Source organism: Oncorhynchus kisutch, linkage group LG11 (assembly GCF_002021735.2).
Source record: "Oncorhynchus kisutch isolate 150728-3 linkage group LG11, Okis_V2, whole genome shotgun sequence".
Taxonomy (NCBI): domain Eukaryota; kingdom Metazoa; phylum Chordata; class Actinopteri; order Salmoniformes; family Salmonidae; genus Oncorhynchus; species Oncorhynchus kisutch.
Genome location: NC_034184.2, coordinates 40974003 through 40997669, shown reverse-complemented (window position 1 = coordinate 40997669; position 23667 = coordinate 40974003). Strand labels below are relative to the sequence as shown.

The window sequence follows — 23667 nt, the reverse complement described above, 5'->3', positions numbered from 1 at the left end:
AAAAAGGCAACCTCCGGGAGAAGAGATCCAGAGGTACAGAGTGGCAGAATCAAGGCAGGCAGAATGGTCAGGCAGGCAGGTACAAAGTCCAGAAACAGGCAAGGGTCAAAACTAGGAGGACTAGAAAAAGGAGAATAGCAAAAGGAGTATGGGAAAAACACACTGGTTGACTTGACTAAACATTTAATTAAACTAGCGTGCTGGGGCTGCAATGTCTCTCTCACTCACTGACAAGATGAACTGGCACAGAGAGACAGGAAACACAAGGATAAATACACTGGGGAAAATAAGCGACACCTGGAGGGGGTGGAGACAATCACAGGAACAGGTGAAACAGATCAGGACGTGACATTTCTGTTTTCTTACATTTTGCTCATGTTCTCTTCTGCTCTTATTCTACCCAGACTACCAGGACCACTGAAAGGCTGTTCTGTCTTGTCTGTAGTGTTTCTGTATATATAGTTGTTTTCTCTATCACAGTGTGCCTGTTAGACTAAATACATGAAACTGGAATTGTCCCCTTTTTTATTTCATAGACAAAAACATTGATATTTGAATGATATATTGACCGCCGAACTGGAAATGTCCCCGGTTTTCATTTCAGAAATCTGGTCACCTTAATAAGGATCGGACCCTTTTTTTTGGTCAATTTTCGCATAAAATGACATACCCTAATCTAACTGCCTGTAGCTCAGGCCCTGAAGCAAGGATATGCATATTCTTGGTACCATTTGAAAGGATATACTTTGAAGTTTGTGGAAATGTGAAAGGAATGTAGAATATAACACATTAGATCCGGTAAAAGATAATACAAAGAAAAAAACAACTGTTTTTTGTTTAAAAAAATCTACCATCATCTTTTAAACACAAGAGAAAGGCCATAATGTAATATTCCAGCCCACTAGATGGCAGCAGTGTAAGTGCAAAATCTATACTGGTCCGATGAACCATTGCATTTCTGTTCAAAATGTTGTATCAAGACTGCCCAAATGTGTCTAATTTGTTTATTAACAACTTTTCATGTTCAAAACTGTGTACTCTCCTCAAACAATAGCATGGTAGTCTTTGACTGTAATAGCTACCGTAAATTTGACAGTGCAGTTTGATTAACAATCATTTAAGCTTTCAGCCAATAACATATATGTCTATGTTCTAGGAAATGTTCTTGTTACTTACAACCTCATGCTAATCGCATTAGCTTACGTTAGCTCAACTGTCTCGCAGGGGATCCACCGATCCTGAAGAAGTTTACCGCCACTGGTATCTACTAACCCTAGCCCTAACCCTAAACTTAACCCTTACCCTAATCTTAGCAAGCAGTTGCTTAACAACATATAGTTTGTTGATAATATGACCATCTGTAGAGCATCAACAGATGGACTATCCGGACCATCCAAATAATGTGTGACTGTAATATGTATTGTGTGTAATGTGTCAAGGACAATTGGTCAGATTTTTTACTAATCAGATATTTTGTTACAGTATGTTTTCTTATAGTGATTTGTCCATGGTAGGCCATTTTGAAATGTACTGTATAAAACCCTCATTATTTATTTTCTTTTGTAAAAACCCTGAAGAATTCCAAAAGCTGAAATGCATTGATTTTTAATTGTAACAATCAAGAAGCTTTATTATTTATTTCCATTGTCCTAAGAGTTTCTGTCTGAGGGAAAGAATTTGACTAGATTAGAGTTTTTGGCACTCAAAGTTAATCACTTGATGAAGGTCCTTGCTGTCACATGAGAGTTTCAAGTGACACTTCACACACTGTTCCTCCGGCCAAGAGCCCCAAAAAAAGGTGATCTTCTCCGTCTGCAAGGCAGCAACAGCCAGGCACTCATGATGTCAAATATATGGCAAGAATGGCAACCGCAGGGAAGAGACGGGATTACAGTATTCAGTCAAGGCTGCTTCTGTGGTGTCTATTGTCTTAGGTCAGATAGCACAGCTCACTGCAGTAGTGGAACACCAGCGTCAGGTAGTAGAGTGACATCACCTGTCTGGTTGTGCGGAGTAGAGGCTTAAAATGGCACCTCAGAAGTCCTTGTCCCAGCCTGACAGCTCATCTGGAGGCTCCTCCAGCTCTGGGGGAAAGATGTCAAAGTGGCTGTGGTCCATCGGCCCCTTCAGCTGGGGAAAGGAACATCAAAGAACACCCGTCAGATACAGTCACATCCAAGAACTCCTTTGACGGTCATATACCTGTACTCTATACTTTTGTGATTAGAGTACTACGCATCAGAACACTTCACCTCTCTCTTCAGTGGGGATATGAGCTTCTGGCATCTCAGTCCCTCCCCGTTGAAGCCCTGGAACCACCTGCAAGACGTCCCAAACAGTCAGCTATTAATTTTCTGTCAGAACTACAGATCCCATCATCCCCCAGTGCCCACACACTCCACCAGACCCAATACAATACAGAACAGTTGGTATAGATATTGCATACATGCACACACATCACCCCACAAAGATAGACCCCAACCTATAGGACCCTGTATCAAGCAGTGAACATTTTTATTTATTTTGCACACACACACACGAGTATACAGTCACAGGAACACTAAAAACAGAATGATTTAGGTCATATTGAACTGCTAATAGGGCCACTAATGTTTACATACCATTTCTACCAAACATCACTCGCCTACACAGAACAGGAACATCTCTCTAATGACCAAACAAAGGTCAAAATGGCTGTCACGATTTTATGATTTGCTCAGTGAGTTCTTCCAGCTTCGAGCATTAGTGCTCGGATGACTGTTGAGAGGGAGCCAGCTCTGCCAGTCCTATGGTCTATTCAGGCTCTGCTCTGCTGATTAAATAAGGAGGCAGATGCACCCCCCCATTCTCACAGCTAATTGCTCCCAGGTGAAAGTGCTGTTTTTTTTATGCAGTACTGACTATTGTGACGTGATACTGAAGAGAAGGGAGGGGGTAGGTGCTCAACACACATTGCTCTGCACAGTGCAGAGAGGTATGATATAATGATCCTAATGTCTCTGGGTGACTGAACGGAGAGAGAATGATCCATAGCCTACTGGTTATGAAGGCACCACTGAGCAAGTATATCACATTTGATCAGAAATCCATCAATGGCTGAATACGTTAAAGAACCGTAGCTGATCAGTGGCTAGGATCTAGGATCTGTCTAGGTGTGTAGTTGGTGTTGATGATGCTTTATTAAAAAGAAGCAGACCTACTTGTGTTTCTTAATGTCGAGGATTCCGTTCTTCTTATTACCAAGCCTATCCACAGGGTTGAGCCTAAAGGCAGGACAATATATATGTACCTGTTGTTGTTGACAACCATCTGGACAAACAGAATGCTGACAACATGATTGCAGCTAATACCCTATACACACACACGAAAGCAGGTTGATACAGTAGATATGACACAGTCTATTTGATTCAGACCTGGTCTGGTTTGATATGTGATTATTATCCATGTAGGCCACTCATGGACCAATTACATTCAGTTGTTTTTGTCTGGTCAATTACTAAAGGCTCAATTGCTGTGTGACTCACTGAGGTGGCCAAAGGATTTTAAACATGGTGCTCACTAGCCTTGTCCAGTAGCCTATTTATGACCAATCAAATATCAACATACTGTTTTGTCAGCTGAAAGTGTGTCAATGTGCACTCTGGGTTGTTTGTAAATTCAGAGCGTTGTCAGATTGTCCATGCATAAATTCAGATCGTTTCACTCTCTGAGCGTTCAGAGCACACACTGGACGCTCTGGTAGGGTTTAATCTGAATGTTCTGAACTCACAACGGCAGTCAAGCACCCACGCTAACAGGCTAAAGTTGGCTAGCTTACTAGCTACTTCCAGACACAAATGAGTGAACACACTCTACTGCCCTAGCAGAGCTAGTTGGACTGTTTTCATGTAATTTAGAGGGTTAGTGAATGTAACTGTGCTGCTGGCAACAATTTCATAAAATGTTTTTTGCAGACGTTTACTGTCACCTGTCATATCCACAAGTGAAGGGTGTTGCTAAATTCCTTCATTATTCTTCATTATTATTCTCTGTCACTCTGAGTACTCTGGCACTCTCAATACAGAGTGCTCTGCTATCGGAGCAGACTGCCATTGAATTTACAAACACATCCTTTATATGCTGCCAATTACCACCACGACAACATTTAGATCCAGAGGATCTTCGTCAGGTTTACTAGTGTTAAGGTGCTAATTGGGAGAATACAGTGAGTAGAGACTGTTATTAGCACCTCACAACCCTGAGCTGCACACTCCACTCCCCATCCCCCATGACTGGAGCCTGAGAGTCTAGGGGGTACCATAAACCAGCCTCTCAAACTCTCAGCCCTGATAGATGTTACTAGGGGGACGGACATCAATTACTAGGGGGACGGACCACAATTATTATTATTATTTTTAAAACATTTTATTGAACCTTTATTTAACTAGGCAAGTCAGTTCAGAACAAATTCTTATTTACAATGACGGCCTACCCCGGCCAAACCGGGACTAGGGTTTCATTCTTTTTGTTGGCTTTACCTCAAACAAAGTAGACAGACAGACACACTGTTCATTTAATTCAACTACAGCCTTTATTTTCCGCTTAATGGGATTACTACAGCAGCAGTCAGTGATGCCACAGCCACATACTTGCAGAGTCTCCTGATGAGGTCATCGGGGCGCTTGCTGATCCTCTTGGGGAACTCAACCTTTTCAATCCCGTGGAGGACCATGGTGTAGATCTTTATAGGGTCAGTTCCAGAAAATGGTGGGCTGGAAGAGGTGGTATGGAGGGTAGAAAACGTGTAGAAAACAAATAGGGGATCTTGAGGGATCTTGCTCATGATGAACATGACAGGCTCTAGCTAAATGGTATCGTGGATATGCTTGGGGCACTTACACACACTGTATTGTCTTATGCAGCCCAACAAGCTACCTCAAGTAGGCTGATAGACCCTCATACACTCAACATCCTAGTGTCAAATATGTTACCGTGGTTGTGGAATGAGGCCTAACATCTAATGGTTCCTCTCAGAGTGAAGTGCCTGAAGCGCCTTATTCAAGATTCAAGCACATACTCAGTGTCCACAACACTCCACCCATTTGGGGCACTGTTATTGTCAAAGGCAGATCACATCACAGGTCATACTGTCCTACTGACTCACCTGCCAGTCAGCAGCTCAAAGATGAGGATCCCTAGAGACCAGCAGTCAGCTCCAAAGTCATGGCCCTTGTTCATGATGACCTCTGGGGCCACATACTCTGGGGTCCCACAGAATGTCCATGTCTTCTTCCCCAGGCCTATCCTCTTCGCAAAACCAAAGTCAGCCTGAGGAAACAGACAGATACTGTAACATGGACACCCCTTCAAACATATACACCCCTGGTGGTTTTGGCTATAGAAGGCTAGAATGATCTTACTGAAGAGCTAACAGACTTTCAATTTGTCACCGTCATAGGATGCCACCTTTGCAACAAGTCAGTTCATCAAATTTCTGCCCTGCTAGAGATGCCCCGGTCAACTGTAAGTGCTGTTATTGGGAAGTGGAAACGTCTAGGAGCAACAACGGCTCAGCCGTGAAGTGGTAGGCCACACAAGCTCACAAAATTGAACAGCAGAGTGCGGAAGCGTGTAGCGCAGAGTGCTGAAGCGTGTAGCGCACAAAACATTTTGTCTGTCCTTAGTTGCAACAATCATTACAAACTGCCTGTCACGACATCCGCCAAAGTCGGTCCCTCTCCTTGTTCGGGCGGCGTTCGTCGGTCGACGTCACCGGTCTTCTACCCATAGCCGCTCCACTTTCATTTTCCATTGGATTTGTCTTGTTTTCCCGCACACCTGGTTCACATTCCCTCATCAGACTAAATGTATATTACCCTCTGTTTCCCCTATGTCTGTGTGTGGAATTGTTCTTTGTGTAGGGTGTTATGCTACAGGCTGGCTTGCGCTAGGTTTGTTTCAACCCTAGGTTTGTTTGTTTTGTTTAATCCGGTTCATGTTAACGTGGTTGTGCTTTGTGTTGCCTCGCCTGTGCCTTTGGGCCAGGGTGTATATTAAAGTTCTCCTGTTATCACCCATCTCTGCTCTCCTGCGCCTTACCTCCCGGCAACCAGTCATTCACTCCGTTACACTGCCTCTGGAAGCAACGTCAACCCAAGAACTGTTCATCGGAAGCTTTCCATGGCCGACACAGATCACCATTCACAATGCCAAGTGTCGGTTGGAGTGGTGTAAAGCTCACCACCATTGGACTCTGGAGCAATGGAAACGCCTTCTCTGGAGTAATGAATCACGCTTCACCAACTGGCAGTCCGAAGGACAAATTTGGGTTTGGCGGATGCCAGGAGAACGCTACCTGCCCGAATGAATGGTGGCAACTGTAAAGTTTGGTGGAGGAGCAATAATGGTCTATGGCTAGGTCCATTAGTTCCAGTGAAGGGAAATCTCACCGCATACAGTACAATGATATTGTAGAGGATTGTGTGCTTCCAACTTTGTGGCAACAGTTTGGGGAAGGCCTTTTCCTGTTTCAGCATGACAATGCCCCCGTGTATTAAGCAAGGTCCATACAGAAATGGTTTATTGAGATCGGTGTGGAAGAACTTGACTAGGCTGCACAGAACCCTGAACTCAACCCTGTCGAACACCTTTGGGATGAATTGGAACAGCGACTGCGAGCCAGTACAAACTGCCCAACATCAGTGCTTGACCTCACTAAACCTCTTGTGGCTGAATGGAACCAAGTCTCAGCAGCAATGTTCCAACATCTAGTGGAAAGCCTTCCCAGAAGAGTGGAGGCTGTTATAGCAGCAAAGCGGGGACCAACTCGATATCAATGTCCTTGATTTTGGAATGAGATGTTCGATGAGCAGGTGTCCACATACTTTTGGTCATCTAGTGTCTGACTATGTACAAACAACTGAAAATGAGCAGTGATCAAATGAAGGTCTATTACCATTTTGACATAGCCTTCTGCATCCAGTAGTAGGTTCTCAGGTTTCAGGTCTCTGTAAATGATTCCTCTGGCGTGGAGGTAGTCAAAGGCTTCCAGGACACAGGCAATGCAGAAGCGGGCTGTCCGCTCCTCAAAGAAACTCCTGTTTCACAGTCAAGGCCAACATTAAGACACATACTATGATTTTGTACTGATTACTTTTGATTGGCATCATAAGAGCAATAGTAATGGCATATTTGTTTAGGCACAAACTCCACTACGGTTCATTGGACAAAGCCTATGGGGAAATGAATGGAGTTTCTGTAGGGTTTTGGAATAAACGTTGAAAATAAGGTCTGTGATAAAGACAGGCTTCAGACATCTTATACATTTTGTTCTATGAGATAATCTTAATCAACTAACATAACTTTTTATGAATTTTGAAGCATTTATGTCATTTAAAAAAACACAACGCACACAAAGGCTTCTTTCCCAATTCATTTTGCCCATAGGAACGGCCTTACGAAACAAAACGTGTTGTCTTTAGGACTACAAGCTGGCGAGCTCTATTGATTACAGGCTTTTGAGGTGTTTTAGCAGATGTAAGACAACCTACACTCACATGTCCCGTAGTACACTCCACAGTTCACCACCCAGGCAGGCCTCCAGTAGCAAGTACACATACTTGTCATCTCGGAATGTCCGAAACAACCTGGAACACAAAGTGACATTTAGAGGACTTAGGACCATCTGAACAATGTTACTGTTCTGGGGTTCTTAAAGACATGACTGCTTGACAGAGGTCTTCTGCTCCGCAGTATGTTTCTTTGGGTGAGGTACTTTCAGGTGTAAAGCTGCTTTTTGTTTGCCTTGGATCTGTTTGTCAATTGAGCCCCAAAGAACAGTTACTAGGAAAGCAGAGTGAGAGAAAGGAGCATTTTGAAAAAGAGAGAGAAGAGGGAGATGTGTGAAGATGGATATGGCATTCAAACTGAACTTTCCTCTTTGAGTGGCAGCTGGAATCAGTGTTTGCCCAGACCTTTTGTCCTTGAATGTCACAGGGCGGATAAATCAAACCTCAGTCTACACTCAGCGGTGAGACCAAGGACAACGACATTCTCCAAAGGGACTCCTTATCAACTCATACTGGACCATAGGACACGTGGAGGGGGGCCTCTCACTCTTAATAGGACAAGTTCTAACTTTCCTCTCATGAACCACTTCTTGTTTCATGGTCAACACCCTCCACTTCCACAGTCCCTTTTCCCGTGTCAATCTGAGGGCTGACTTGTCTTATAGGGTATTCAGTGAAATGAGACCTTTCACTCTCAAGTCATGGGAGTCATGGCAATGGAACTAAATCACTTGCGAAATAATAAACATCACTTTGTCTAAAACTAGCCAGGTTTCCATCCATTCATTTCATGCGGATTAATTACCTGATGTATGAAAAAAGTCATGACTGAGCTGATGGAAACGGGGGATTTTATAAATGCTGACAGACAATTTGTTCCTTCGACATGGAGGGATCTTTTTGGTCAGTAAAGTGTATTATGCGAGAAATGGCGATGGAAATGCCTTTATGTGGAAATATAGTAACCAACACATCAAAGTAAATTTGGAGTCAAGCAACGATATAGTACCACACAAAAGTTTGGGCACACCTACTAATTCAAGGGTTTTTCTTTATTTTTACTATTTTTTTTACTATAGTGAAGACATCAAAGCTATGAAATAACACACATGGAATCATGTAGTAACCAAAAAGGTGTTAAACAAATTCTTCAAAGTAGCCACCCTTTTCCTTGATGACAGCTTTGCACACTCTTTGCCTTCTCTCAACCAGCTTCATGAGGTAATCACCTGGAATGCATTTCAATGAACAGGTGTGCCTTGTTAAAAGTTCATTTGTGGAATTTCTTTACTTTTTAATGCGTTTGAGCCAACCAGCTGTGGTGGTCGGAGGTGGTATACGGAAGATAGCCCTATTTGGTAAAAGACCAAGTCCATATTATGGCAAGAACAGCTCAAATAAGCAAAGAGAAATGACAGTCCGTCATTACTTTAAGACATGAAAGTCAGGCAATGTGGAACATTGAAAGTTTCTTGAAGTGCAGTTGCAAAAACCATCAAGCGCTATGATGAAACTGGCTCTTATGAAAGGAAGACCCAGAGTTACCTCTCCTACAAAGGCGTTAACTGCACCTCAGATCTGAGTTAACTGCACCTCAGATTGCAGCCCAAATAAATGTAACACAGAATTCAAGTAACAGATACATCTCAACATCTGTTCAGAGGAGACTGCGTGAATCAGGCCTTCATGGTTGAATTGCTGCAAAGAAACGACTACTAAAGGACATCAAGAAGAAGAGACTTACTTGGGCCAAGAAACACGAGCAATGGATATCAGACCGGTATAAACCTGATGAAACCTAATGAGTCCAAATTTGAGATTCAGTTCCAACCATAGTGTCTTTGCGAGATGCAGAGCAGGTGAACGGATGATCTCCTCATGTATGGTTCCCACCGTGAAGCATGGAGGAGGTGGTGTGATGGTGTGGGGGTGCTCACTCTTTGTGATTGATTTAGAATTCAAGGCACAATTAACCAGCATGGCTACCACAGCATTCTGCAGCGATACACCATCCCATCTGGTTTGCGCTTAGTTGGACTATCATTTGTTTTCAACAGCACAATGACCCAAAAGACACGGGCCTCCACAATCACCTGACCTCAACCCAATTGAGATGGTTAGGGATGAATTGGACAGCAGAGTGAAGGAAAAGCAGGCAACAAGTGCTCAGCATATGTGGGAACTCCTTCAAGACTGTTGGAAAAGCATTCCTCATGAAGCTGGTTGAGAGAATCCAAAGAGTGTGCAAAGCTGTCATCAAGGCAAAGGGTGGCTACTTTGAAGAACCTCAAGTATAAAACATTTGTTTGAACACTTTTTTGGTTATGATTCCATGTGCTATTTCATAGTTTTGATATCTTCATTATTATACTACAATGAAGAAAATAGTAAAAAACAAAGAAAAACCCTTGAATGAGTAGGTGTGACTGGTACTGTACGTTGTGTTGTCCTCCCACTACTACTCGTGAAAGCATGCCGTTTATTAGGCTACAGATTAAATCCATTAATGTGAACTTCACAGGGTGCTGAAAGTGAGCTTGATGCTCCTTTCCAATACATTTCGAGGGTCTTATTCTGGTGACATGATGATCGATGTTTGGCTGCCGTTTGACAAATAAAAATTATCCATTATAATCTCATCATGTATAGTTTGCCCCACCCACACTGTATCTGTGAGTTGTTGGCTATAGTGCACGTGCCAAGACCAGAGTAGGCACATTTGCAATATTACATAACGGTTTTTGTGACAAACCATCAGTGGAGTTGAAAAATGTAACTTTTTATTCGGTACATTGGAATTAAAATCGCAAAATATATTTTTATACGCACTATGTCATCAGGCACAGCCTTTTATCCGCAATAAGTCCGTTTGATGGAAACACATCTCTGGTGTGAAAATGCGCATATTGTTCAATGCAGATTTTAGAATATTGGCATGAAAATCTGTCGCCAATTGGATGGAAACCTAGTTACACTAGATTACAATATTTGTTTCAATGAATTTTAAATCCATCGAAAGTATGTGAAAGTAAGACTGGTCTTGGCAGCATTTGCCTCATTTATATTTCAAGTTTGACTTTTGTCAGAAACCACTCTAAACATGCGTTACGCATTGACTAGATGGATACAATACATGCTGTATTCATTTCCATTGTGAATACAAACACTCTCTTCTCTGTTTCATAGATCTGAACAATGAATTTGTCCTTCACTTAACTGTTTGTTTATGCATTCAGCGGACTCACGAGGTCCCACTTTGCATCCCACTGCGATTGTATGATGTTGTATAACCATACATAGTTTTTTATGAAACAATACAGGATCCTCAAAAAGCAAATGATGATTGGGAATAGAGTACATCTACAGTGGGGCCTGAAATTGACACCCTTGATTAAAGATGACTGTATGAAATAAATCATTTCAATACTGAGCTATATTGTATGCTCAACATTTCATACCCGCAAGACATGCTAACCTCTCACCCTTACCAATAACAGGGGAAGTTACCATTTGAGCATACAAGATAGCTAAGTATTTTCATCATTTATTTTATACCATCATTATTGCTCATCTTTATCAATGGTGTCAATCATTTCAGACCCCACTGTATATGATTTTCCACATGGGAGGCCTTGCAAACATCAATATGTCTTGTCTCCCTCTTCAAATAAAAGTTTATTTGTCACGTGCTCAGAGTACAACAGCTGTAGACCTTACAGTGACACAGTAGTTGGCCTTGCTCTTTAGATTGAACCTGATTGTCATATGGTCCAGATGATAGCAGTCATGCTCCATTCATATTGGAACTCCTTTACACTGATATAAACATGTATCATGTGAAGTACTCTAAGAAAACATTGCAGTTGTCAAAGCTTGAAAAAAAAGCCTGAATAAAAGGCTATGGATGTTTACACTGCTTTGGGGACTTTGCAATAGGCAGTGTTGTGTGAGGACAACCAGAGAGCATTGTGAGCACGTGACGCAGACCTGACTATGAAGTGTGACTTGGTCAGCTGAAGGACATTCCTCTCAGAGTAGATGTGCTCCTGTTGTCTCGTGTCCAAAATGTGCTTCTTTTTAATACACTTCAGAGCAAATGTGGTGTCTTCATCTCTCAGTTTCACCTGCAATATAAACATAACAATTATTGACATGATGTTACATCGTTTTTATAGCAACTGTAGGCCTATGCCCTATGCTGTTGTTTTTGCCGGTGCTTTATGTTGTGGTGTGACCCAGACATCAGGCCACTCACCAGCTCTACTCGGCCGAACCCACCCATGCCCAGTGTGGCTATGACCTCCAGGTCCTGGAAGGGGTCATGGGTGGGGAGGACAGCAATCCTCTCCCTGAGCCGATGCACTTCCTGGGCCTCTGGGGACGAGGCGATAACGGGGGAATGGGGCCTGTGGAAAGAGGGAAGGAGGGAAGGAGGGAGGAAGGGGGGATCATTTGGGTTCAACTCCTAAATCTCTGTTTCTGCCCACAGTGGGGCCCTACAATGTCTGGGGTGGTTGGGTATTTGTCAATGTACGTAACTGCAATTTGAATTATGTGGAAACAGTAATTTTGTGGAACTACTTACAGTGCATTTCTCCTCACGTCACATCGGGAGAGCTCTTCGACATATTCCTTCAGATACGCCTGCAGCTCCTCATAAGTGCCCACCATCTGGTTGAAGTTGCTAGAGAGGTGGCATAAACACATGACTGCTGTTTCCTTTCAGTGTGTGTGTGTGTGTGTGTGTGTGTGTGTGTGTGTGTGTGTGTGTGTGTGTGTGTGTGTGTGTGTGTGTGTGTGTGTGTGTGTGTGTGTGTGTGTGTGTGTGTGTGTGTGTGTGTGTGTGTGTGCGCGCAGTGAACACACTCACTCTCTGTCCACCACCAAGCACTGTGTGTCATTCTCAGTAGAGATGATGTTTGCTGAACGCACATCCTCACTGGAAAGAAACAGACAGTCTTATTCAGCAGAGCTACACACAATTGAATCCAACGGAAATTCACCACAGAATCATGCAATAGCCGCCAGATAATGCATGCCTTTGTCAGTCAGACAGACATTCCGAGGCCCACTACTCTACAATATGGTGAAAGGATTTGATTGAAACCGCGTTGGTAAAATATGTGGATTGTCAATCAGGGGGCTAGCAATGACAATTGATAGAAAGTGGACAAACGCATATTAACATGGGAGAACGAGGGAACCGACGGTGTGTTACAAGTGTGTTTGATACTTGCCTTGGTGCAAGACAAACCAGGCCAGAGTGCTTTTGCCCATTTAACATTTTGAGTCGGTCAAAGCGATCAGTAACAGCTCTTACCTTATGAGGGCTTTTTCTCCAAAGTAGTCGCCCACACCCAGCGTCTTTATCTCCCGCGGCTCAGTACATCCCTCTGTGGTCTGGGTGACACACACCTGGCCAGAAACCACAGCATGTTAAGGGCAATCTCTTTTGCCCTCGATCCAAAATGGCAGACTACGTTTTCTGCAATCAAAGATAGCATGATCTATCACGGTCGGATAAAGCACTTCAACTTCTCTGTAACGCCAGATACGAAAGTGAGTCTTTTCAACTACAAACATGAACCATGTGTCACTTGTGTCATACCTCTCCTTTAGCTATAATGAAGAAAGTGTTCCCTTCTTCGCCCTCCCGAATGATATACTCTCCTTTATCAAAATAGTCCTAGGCATGAGACAAAATAATCAACAAATCTTCCCAAATCACCTGTTATAAAAAAAAGTCTGATTAAGAAACAAAGTAAAAGGCTCACAATTTCCAGACAGTCAACGATTTTAGAAAGCTTCTCTTCTGGCAGGTCTCTCAGCAGAGATACACTGTAAAAGATAAGGACACAGAGATAGGTATTGGGGGGGGGGGGGAATGTGGATTTAGCAATGCAACATATTCACAACTACTTCAAAGATAACCTAACTTAATAGTAGACACTGAGTGTACAAAACATTAAGAACACCTGCTCTTTCCATGACATAAAATGACCAGGTGAAAGCTCCCTTACTGATGTCACATGATGAATCCACTTCAATCGGTGTAGACGAAGGGGGGGGAGGCAGCGTAAATAAGGATGTTTAAGCCTTGAGACAATTGAGACATGGATTGTGTGTGTGTGCCATTCAGAGGGTGAATGGGCAAGACAAAATATTTAAGTGCCTTTGAACGGGGTATTGTAGTAGCACAGGAGGTTGCTGGCACCTTAATTGGGGAGGACGGGCTCGTGGTAATGGCTGGAGCGGAATAATGGGGTGGAATCAAATACATCAAACACATGGTTTGATGCCATTCCATATATTGTAACACAATATAATGAAGGTGTTCCTAATGTAAAATGTTTATTTAAAAAATGTTTAAGGGGTAGATCAGCTTTAATATTGCAGATAAATTCCATTAATGTAATTGTCTGCATCACTTCCAATCCCCCATATATATTTTTTGCATTTATGTATATACATATAAATACATCCATACATACAGGTGCTTCTACACCTGCATTGCTTGCTGTTTGGGGTTTTAGGCTGGGTTTCTGTACAGCACTTTGAGATATCAGCTGATGTACGAAGGGCTATATAAATCAATTTGATTTGATTTGATATACAGTGGGGCAAAAAAGTATTTAGTCAGCCACCAATTGTGCAAGTTCTCCCACTTAAAAAGATGAGAGAGGCCTGTAATTTTCATCATAGGTACACTTCAACTATGACAGACAAAATTAGAAAAAGAAACCTGTCCACAACCTCAAACAGTCACACTCCACTATGGCCAAGGCGAAAGAGTTGTCAAAGGACACCAGAAACAAAATTGTAGACCTGCACCAGGCTGGGAAGACTGAATCTGCAATAGGTAAGTGTCACTATCGTCGTAAGAAGCGGACCAAAGCGCAGCGTGGTGTAAATGCATCATTTAATAGATGACAAAAAAACACGAAGTAAACTGTACAAAAACAATAAACAAATAACGACTGTGAAGCTATCATAAGAACTGTGCTGACACAAGCAACTAACATAGACAATCACCCGTATGATTCTCAATCAGAGACAACTAATGACACCTGCCTCGGATTGAGAACCATACTATTGCCGAAACATAGAAATCCCCAAAATCATAGAAAAACAAACATAGACTGCCCACCCCAACTCACACCCTGACCATACTAAATAATGACAAGACGAAGGAAATAAAGGTCAGAACGTGACAGTAAGCAGCTTGGTTTGAAGAAATCAACTGTGGGAGCAATTATTAGGAAATGGAAGACATACAAGACCACTGATAATCTCCCTCGATCTCACCCCGTGGGGTCAAAATGATCACAAGAACGGTGAGCAAAAATCCCAGAACCACACGGGGGGACCTAGTGAATGACTGTGCAGAGAGCTGGGACCAAAGTAACAAAGCCTACCATCAGTAAGACACTACGCTGCCAGATGCCAGACGTGTCCCCCTGCTTAAGCCAGTACATGTCCAGACCCGTCTGAAGTTTGCTAGAGAGCATTTGGATGATCCAGAAGAAGATTGGGAGAATGTCATGTGGTCAGATGAAACCAAAATATAACTTTTCGGTAAAAACTCAACTCGTCGTGTTTGGAGGACAAAGAATGCTGAGTTGCACCCAAAGAACACCATACCTACTATGAAGCATGGGGGTGGAAACATCATGCTTTGGGGCTGTTTTTCTGCAAAGGGACCAGGACGACTGATCCGTGTAAAGAAAAGAATGAATGGGCCATGTATCGTGAGATTTTGAGTGAAAACCTCCTTCCATCAGCAAGGGCATTGAAGATGAAACATGGCTGGGTCTTTCAGCATGACAATGATCCCAAACACACCGCCCGGGCAACGAAGGAGTGGCTTCGTAAGAAGCATTTCAAGGTCCTGGAGTGGCCTAGCCAGTCTCCAGATCTCAACCCCATGGAAAATCTTTGGAGGGAGTTGAAAGTCCGTGTTGCCCATCAACAGCCCCAAAACATCAACATCTCTCTCTAGAGGAGATCTACATGGAGGAATGGGCCAAAATACCAGCAACAGTGTGTGAAAACCTTGTGAATACTTACAGAAAACGTTTGACCTCTGTCATTGCCAACAAAGGGTATATAACAAAGTATTGAGAAACTTTTGTTATTGACCAAATACTTATTTTCCACCATAATTTGCAAATAAATTTGCACAAATTGGTGGCTGACTAAATACTTTTTTGCCCCACTGTATATACGCATCTTTAAAAAATATATATTTTCCTTTACTTTTTAACCCTACCACTTCTCTCCTAATTGGAGTAAACTAATGAACAACAACACTTAGGCTTCTACTTATACATACTATATACATTTTACAGGCACAGTCTATTTTACATTTATATTTTGTTCGTTTTTTTTCTCCTGTCCTTCCTCGAAACTCAATCATTTCTTTATTTCACAAAAGTTCTGAACCTATATACGTTTTATGGACACTTTATGTTTTATATTAGTTATCTTCTTGTTATTAGCTGTTATTATTCCCAACCTTCAGCGCCATTCAACCCATCTATTTCTTACAGTAACACCATCCATACTGGATCTCTATTGTGTTCCTAATGTTCCTAAACGTTCATGCACATCTCCCTTAGACATCAATGCCTGCTTCACGGTTGAGGACCAATCCTCTAGCTGTACCTGCGTAGGAAGCTGAAGTACTCTTCTTGTGTGGCCTGTGTAGACTTCATCATAATACTCTGGAAGGTCTGCCGGTCCAGAGCCCAGATATGAGCCTGGGATACAGCTGGCCATTGGAAATCACAAGTCCGATCAACACACCACACAACATCAGACATTCACTGGGCCGGGTATTCTTAGAACATTATATGAGTTGGAAAAAAATTGCGTGAACATTGCATGAACATACTTTCAATATGTGAAAAAGGTGTGTGGTTCCTACAGCACCTGTGTGAAATATGGTTTTGCACAATCTAATGACGATTTAATAGTCCCGCCATGCTGCTCTGTCATACATTGGTAATCATGTATGTCACATGAGTGGTTTGCTGCACTTGAGTATGAACACTTTGTTTACGATGTGTGTGGAAAAGTATTGTATCTAAAAGGGGAAATCCTCTCATTCTAGAGACTCTACTAGTTAAACTCACCTTTCACTGTAGCAGTTCTCTTACAGTTGTACAATATAGCCAACTCTCCAAAGGCAGTCCTGGGACGCATCTCTCCAAGCAATTTGCCATTCTGCGTGACCTTTAGCAGGCCATCTGAAGGGACAAAACCTAGCCTGAGTATAGACCAACAGCCAAAGATATACTGTGTAAGAAGATAATAAAGTCGATATGACCTGCCAGCACATAGAGGTAGTTCCCTGGTTCTCCCTCCTGGATGACCAGTTGGCCATCAGTGTAGATCCTCTCATACATGCAGTCCACCATCTCCTTCAGGTGCTGCGGATCCAGCTTCTTCAGGAAGTCATTGTTCATGATGGCGTCATTGATTAGCTTCTTGGTGCTAGGAGCAGGAGGAGCACAGATAAGAGTCACAGACACTCTACTTTTAGAGGTCAAAGCCTTGTTTCACCTCCATATCAATATTCATCCAGCGTTTTAGTTGGAAGTCAAATATCAGCTTTGACAGCAAGTCAAGTAAATTGGTACTTGGAGCACAAATGGGCAGATTATTTTGAATAACGTGGGTTTTATCGTCTCTGGATAACTTTTCTGAACAAAAGGATTCAATGTATTGCAGTAAAGTACTAGGAAAGCACACCAAAAGTCGAATTAGTTCACCTTAAACAGCCCACTAAGCCCTACATACAGTAGGGGCTGCTAACTGGTGGTTGAGTTTGCGCGACCATGAGTAAACGCTTTGTCACGAGAGACTTTCAACGACGCCGTTACAACTGTATATATACTACAGCGTTCATGTTTTCACAGATGGACAAAGCCCTATGCTGTCACTAGTCTCTAAACCAGCCACATAAAAGACAAAACGGTTGATGTAGTACTGTTAGTGCTGTCAGTTTCCCCCTGTATCCCTCTTAACTACAAGGCCTATGTTATCACATCAGACAGCCGAGGGCCAGTCCATTAACCTAATATCGACCTGGTGAATGAACTAAAGCAGGAGAGTGTGAGGCAGGCAACCGAGGTCTGCTTAATTGAAGCCATAATTATCCAGTCCATACATATTGCGTATTGATGCTCAACGCCTTTGTTTCCCCGTGTGCCTTCCAATTATCCCCAATGCTAATACAGGATTTCGAATCTCCTTGGAGTGGCAGACACTACAAAGGCTTGGCCAGAGCTGTTGTTCTTTCAAGAGAGTCAGGCAGTTTTCCAGAGAACACTTGGGCCGAGAATCAATCAGAACACAGATTTGGACAATGCGCCGTTTAAAAGGTCATTTACAATTAAACCGACATATGCACCTCTTCCTGTGAATGTGGTCTCTGTGAACATGGTCACATTGACTTTAAAACGTGCATTATTGGCCTAAATAAGATACCCCTACCTACATGTACAAATTACCTCGACTAACCTGTATTTTCTTTTTTACTTTAGTTTATTTAGGAAATATTTTCTTGAACTGCTGGTTAAGGGCTTGTAAGTAAGCGTTTCACGGTAAGGCTTGTTGTATTCGGTGCATGTGACAAATAAAATGTGATTTGATTTGAGATCAGATTGAATCCCGGCATAGTTATTTTTTTATGTGCATGTAGCCTATACCAGACACCGGCATTCAATGAGAACAAATAATGATTAAAGGCAGGCTTTATCATCACAGACCCAGCTGATTGCTTCTAGCTTATTGGGAAATAGGTTAGAATGTAATTAAATGTGGGAGAATGAGACAATAGGAACAAGTACAATAGAGGACAATCAGTCTGGGCTGTCCACCATGACATGGAAATGTTTCTAGAGTTATTATCCCTTCCAACATCCTCAACAACATTGTGTGGTACTGTTGATGTCTGACACCCACCTGGAGTCCTTGCGGACACAGGCCCTCTCTGTGGACACATGTTGGGCTCTGAAACCCCCGCAGAAGTGCCCTGAGGTGGGCTCAGCTGACACGCCCTCCTTGGCCTTGAGCCTGCAGTGGACCTCCACGGCCACCCTGTGGAAGCGGGTGGGACCCTGGTTGATGACACTGAGCATGCGGTGGCTGGGGTAGTTGGGAGCCGGAGCGGAGCGGCCCAGGCTGTTGTAGCCGATGGCATCCTGGAGCTTCTCTATTTGGGAGACTTTCGCCTCCAGCTCTCTCTGCAGGCTTTGCAGCTGCAGCTCCTGGGCTTTAAACTCCTGGTCCCTCTGTGCCAGCTCCTCTTCCAAGTGGGCTATCCTGAGCCTCAGGGGCTCCGTGTCCCACACTGGGCTGCCCTGAGGCTCCACCTTGAGGCTGGAGGCCAGGCATCTGTCCTCTGGCCGTGGGGCTTTGATTGAACCGTTGCCCATGGCCAGCTGTTGGCTGGCCACCATAGGAACGCTCTTGGTCACCCTCGTCTTGTCAATGATAGGTCTCCGTCTGGTGAAAAGTCTCCTTTCTCCTTGAGAAGAATGTTATGCTTTATGTTACGGCCGGCTCTGTCCTTTTTGGGGCTCTAATCGAGATTTGGTAGCTAACAAAATCAATGGCGGCACGCTGGAGGTCAGGGCACCTGGGCACGTGCCTGGTCAGTATTTGGCCATGATTACTACAAGTTTAGATAGCTAGCTAGACGAATTTACCAATCTAAACAATTGCTATCTTGTTGGATAATTGAGTGAACATGGATAATTGACATGGATAATTGAGTGACTGTCAATGACTGACATAACAAGAGACAAATTGCTGATGCACAACCAAATTTCAGTTGCTTAGGGCCCCCTAGCGGCCTGGGGCCCTAAGCAACTGCTTATACCTGGAGCCGTCCCTGCTTTATGTTAAAATAGATGTGATCAGCAACAGATCATCTTGAATAGATTTTAAATCCACAGGATATACATTCCTACGATAACATTTAATTGACAAACTATCTCTAAATTTCCAAGCATCAATTGCATTCGGTTTAACCTCCAAAGAATGAAACTTGGTGAAAAAATACCGTACAAGCCAATGACTGTGAAAATAAGGAAGCCTATATTCCTGCATTCATTGCACGGAACTGATACAATATCTTACAAACGGAAACATTGACATAACTGAGATACACTATCACTATATCTTGATTCTAGATCTGCGACCAGATCATATATATATATATTAATTAAGATCTGGTCGCACTTTTGAAGATGTTTAGAGAGTGCATTACAATGTAATTTTATATATATAATTACATTGTATTCTATTGCACTCTCTAAACGTCTTCAAAAATGTATTTAATCTGTTGTTGCTAGCAATATTCCCATCCCCAAATATCTAATTATATGTATAATTTGTCCCATGGCAAAATGTGTATAATTGCACGAAAATAGTTCTAAAACTGCTAAAAGTCTTCTCTTCCCCAAGGAAAAATGTATCAATTTGCTTCAATTCTGCAAAAATGTCTCTTTGATGCCAAGGGGGGGGGGCTTTAAAATATTTTAATGCCCCCCCCCCCCCCTTCATTAATGAAACTGCTTGTATATCATTTTTAATCAAACTCTAAAGTAGGAGTTGTATTCTGATATTATGAAGGTGTCCCTGAAGTATTTGCTATCACAAAGGGGGTCCCCCTGATGCAAAAAAGTTTGGGGACTCCTGTTCTAGAGAATGCAATTACCATTTTATGATATTGAAACACTGACATGCATACTGTATGCTGCAGCAACACAACAAAAAGTATGATTAAAAATGCCATGTATATATGGTATACATGTTGTAAAAAGTTCACACAGCCACACATCAGAGCTTGTCCTATCATAGCCTAAATGAAATTGCACTAGCCTACAATATGTCACAACAATAGCCTAAGTCGTAGCTATATTACTTACAATATCGTCGAGTACGTTCCTGGTTTCTCAAAATGTAATGCAATATTTCATAAATGTAATGAACGAGCCTCTCCAGATGTTCAAACACCTGCGAAAAAACAAAGACGATCATCTCCCTTGAATGCACTGTGATCTGTGACATCCTCCTCAGAAGCCTGTTGTCGTTAATGTGAGTACTTATGTGGAAATAATGGTACTCCTACTCCGTCCAATGACGGCAAGAAAAATCAAGGCTACCTCTGGTGGCTACCCCTGGTGGTCGCATGGTGTTTATCAATGTAGAAACGGAGTTGAATACTGGCCATATTCACACCGTGCGTTGATATTTTTCGTTTACATGATGGCCAGGCGTATTATTATTTATTATTATACCTTATTTCCACAAGGTTTAATTGAACAGGCCTCCAGCAACAACAATTTAAAAACGATAACTCAATTCTTTATTTTTGGAATTATTGACAATGTTCTCAAAATGTGACATGTATTGAACAGTGAAATAACAATTGGCAACCAGTGACGTACTCTGAAATTTAAGATCTGTAAAAAGTAAAAAGTTTCTCTGAAAAAAACTACAACTGTTAAAACACCTTTGACAGCACACTCAACGAAGCCATTAAAACATACTGAACTCTGGATCACATTGATTTAATTCAAAGGTTTACGGATGACTCACATTGAATCTCAAGAAACAACCTTTCTAAACCTCAACTTAATGTTAACATTGCAAATTGTATTCATTTTCAAGAGTCTGTAACACCAGAGGAAGTTATAAAAGGTCACTTATCTGACAGAATTCCTCGTCTTGTGCAGAATTGGCATATCAAATATATGCCCATATATGGTGTGTAGTTATTTCGCTGTTGCTATTAAATGGTAAAATAGTGCTTATAAACAATAATATCAGCATGCAGATGTTTTTTTACATCAAATGCATTGAAATAAATGCCCTCAAATCAGTTCTCAGTTAGCTACTGAAACTGATAGTTTGTCACACAAAATATTATACATCTTAATTTCTGCCTAGCATACATACAGTATAGATAGTTAAGAGAAAACAACATGTATGTCAACAGCAGATGAACTATTGTGCAGTGCTATACAATACTATCTAAAAATGGTTTCTAAACCTGAATCTCCTAAATTTCTTTAAAAGCTCAGAATGGTGACGGCATCAAGAAGAGATACATCCACTTTATACAAAACAGAATGCATTGAGCATAGACTGGCATAAACATATCGGTAATGTCAACCAGTGATGAACCACATAACTTTACAGTTGATACAACACCAGTCCTAAAACAAATCCGTGTACTCGTCATGTAAAAAAAAAAGTGAGAGTGAATGAATTGCAAAGTGGCATTGACAAAAAATGAATGATGAATCGAGGACTTCATTTGAGTTTTTGCAGTAGGCAACAAAAATACATACGAAGGACCAATTTTGTGCTCAGTTCCAAGAAATAAGTACGGATGACCTATCGTCAGTTAATGGGTGTTGTTCATGAATCACTTGTTCTCATATATAATGTGTTAAATAGTTATATGCATATTACATGACGAGTACACTTAATATATTAACACAATGTAAGATCAAGACACAGTAAAGTTGTACCAATTGGGAAATGTATACCAAAGAAACATAATACAAATGATACATGTAATAATAATGCCCAGAAAAATATCTGGTAAAACTAAAGAGTACTGCCATCATTGTGCAAAATATAAGTGAGAAAAAGCTGAAATGAAATGCACACAAACTTTCAAAGACGACCCTACAGTCAATGTACTAAGGTGACTGCTGTTTTGAATGAATTGCTACAAAATAATGAATGATTCTTAGTATATTTATATTCAATCTTCATAGGATTACTCTGGTTAATTAATTAAGGACTGTGGGCTGTATTGGGGACGATGGACTCTCTTGTTAAAAATATTTGAGGTGAACAAAAATCATCTATTAATCAAATGAAAAGCATCAAATTCGCCCAAATTACACATGTATTATGTATCATTGCACAAACGGGCACCTCTAAATAAATACGAATTTTCATCTTTGGGAGGACAACTTCTTGTTTAGAGCATTCAAAATAAATGGAAACATTTATCTTATAAGGACCATGTTCTACAGAGGTTTTATAGGAGCAGTTCATGTGAATTTAAATACATTCAGAATCAACTGCGTGTAAAGTATGAACAACAAGTGCAGAGTAAGCCTAGTTGTCAGACTTGATGTGGCTTTCATGAACTCGAAAGAACAATCACAATAACTGCCCCTTGTTCGCAATACACAATTTGGATATGAATATGGACTCTAGCTAAGCACGGTTCTGTATTCACCACTTTGAATATTCAAATAATTATCTTATGCGCATTTGGATTGAGTTGTGCGAAAGGGTAGAAGGCAGCTGTCAATATGACATAAGGAATGCTTCTGTGCATTAGATTATTTTAGGAAACAGGGAAGCTTGTGTGAAACACAGATAAAAGGCACAAGATATCACAGTCGTTGACAACATGGACATACCGGCAGTTCAGAGTTCAGACATTGTTTTCACCCAAGAACGTCATTAAATTGTCGATCAGCTCCGATGAAAACGTCATAGGCTACCTCAATAAACAACTCATTCGATTCAAAATAATCTCAGCGTCTGTTGTCAACTGTCCAATAACTCCAAAACTGGTCTTGTGCCTCCAGCCACGACAACAAAAATCAGGGGATCTTTCTTCCATCAGTATTCAAGAAGAAAATTGTTTGGAGGAGCTGTTCAAGGTTAGAATCTTACATAAAGATTAGCCTACAATAGAAATAAGCTTTCTTATAGTTCAAATCGATATTTCAGGGCAACAAACAGTAACCGTAATGCCCAACTGATTCATACAGACAGGATGCACGTGTTAATATTATTCCAGTTGAAATTAACTGCCCAAAATGGTGCACGACGTCTTGCATTTAGTGTGGCATTTCTCAGGAATATGAATCAAGTTATTCTAGAATACTCATTGAAAGGGGACAGTATGACTGCTAAAAAAATATATATATATATATCGATGAGTAATTCATATGCTTGATATGTTCCGATGCCGTTTTTTTGAGGCTCCCATGTCACACCAATGTAATATATATATATATACAACAACATGGAGTGAGCACTTTATACAGTGTGAACCCTCTCCTACTGTATA

General features: G+C 41.7%; 1 protein-coding gene across 1 annotated transcript; it reads right to left on the bottom strand.

Annotated features, from left to right (window-relative positions):
* Nucleotides 1-1579: 1579 nt before the first annotated feature.
* Nucleotides 1580-19401, bottom strand: LOC109899093 (cGMP-dependent protein kinase 2-like). The gene is made up of 18 exons (XM_031835798.1): nt 18516-19401; nt 16876-17042; nt 16682-16795; nt 16212-16317; nt 13322-13385; nt 13156-13233; nt 12868-12962; nt 12418-12486; nt 12133-12231; nt 11803-11953; nt 11535-11671; nt 7536-7625; nt 6935-7076; nt 5144-5307; nt 4629-4751; nt 3201-3263; nt 2253-2319; nt 1580-2130 (listed from the first exon to the last, which is right to left on the bottom strand). The coding sequence occupies exons 1-18, from the start codon at nt 19010-19012 to the stop codon at nt 2035-2037; spliced, it is 2322 nt and encodes a 773-aa protein (XP_031691658.1). The 5' UTR covers nt 19013-19401; the 3' UTR covers nt 1580-2034.
* Nucleotides 19402-23667: the final 4266 nt, after the last annotated feature.

Bases quoted from the DNA above. Each gene is read 5' to 3' on its own strand.
- LOC109899093 (XM_031835798.1), bottom strand. From the start codon at position 19,012: ATGGTGGCCAGCCAACAGCTGGCCATGGGCAACGGTTCAATCAAAGCC. The intron at 12,487-12,867 runs GTAAGAGCTGTT...GTTTCTTTCCAG, and splicing joins GGAGAAAAAGCCCTCATAAG to TGAGGATGTGCGTTCAGCAA. The intron at 12,232-12,417 runs GTGAGTGTGTTC...CCACCTCTCTAG, and splicing joins TGCTTGGTGGTGGACAGAGA to CAACTTCAACCAGATGGTGG.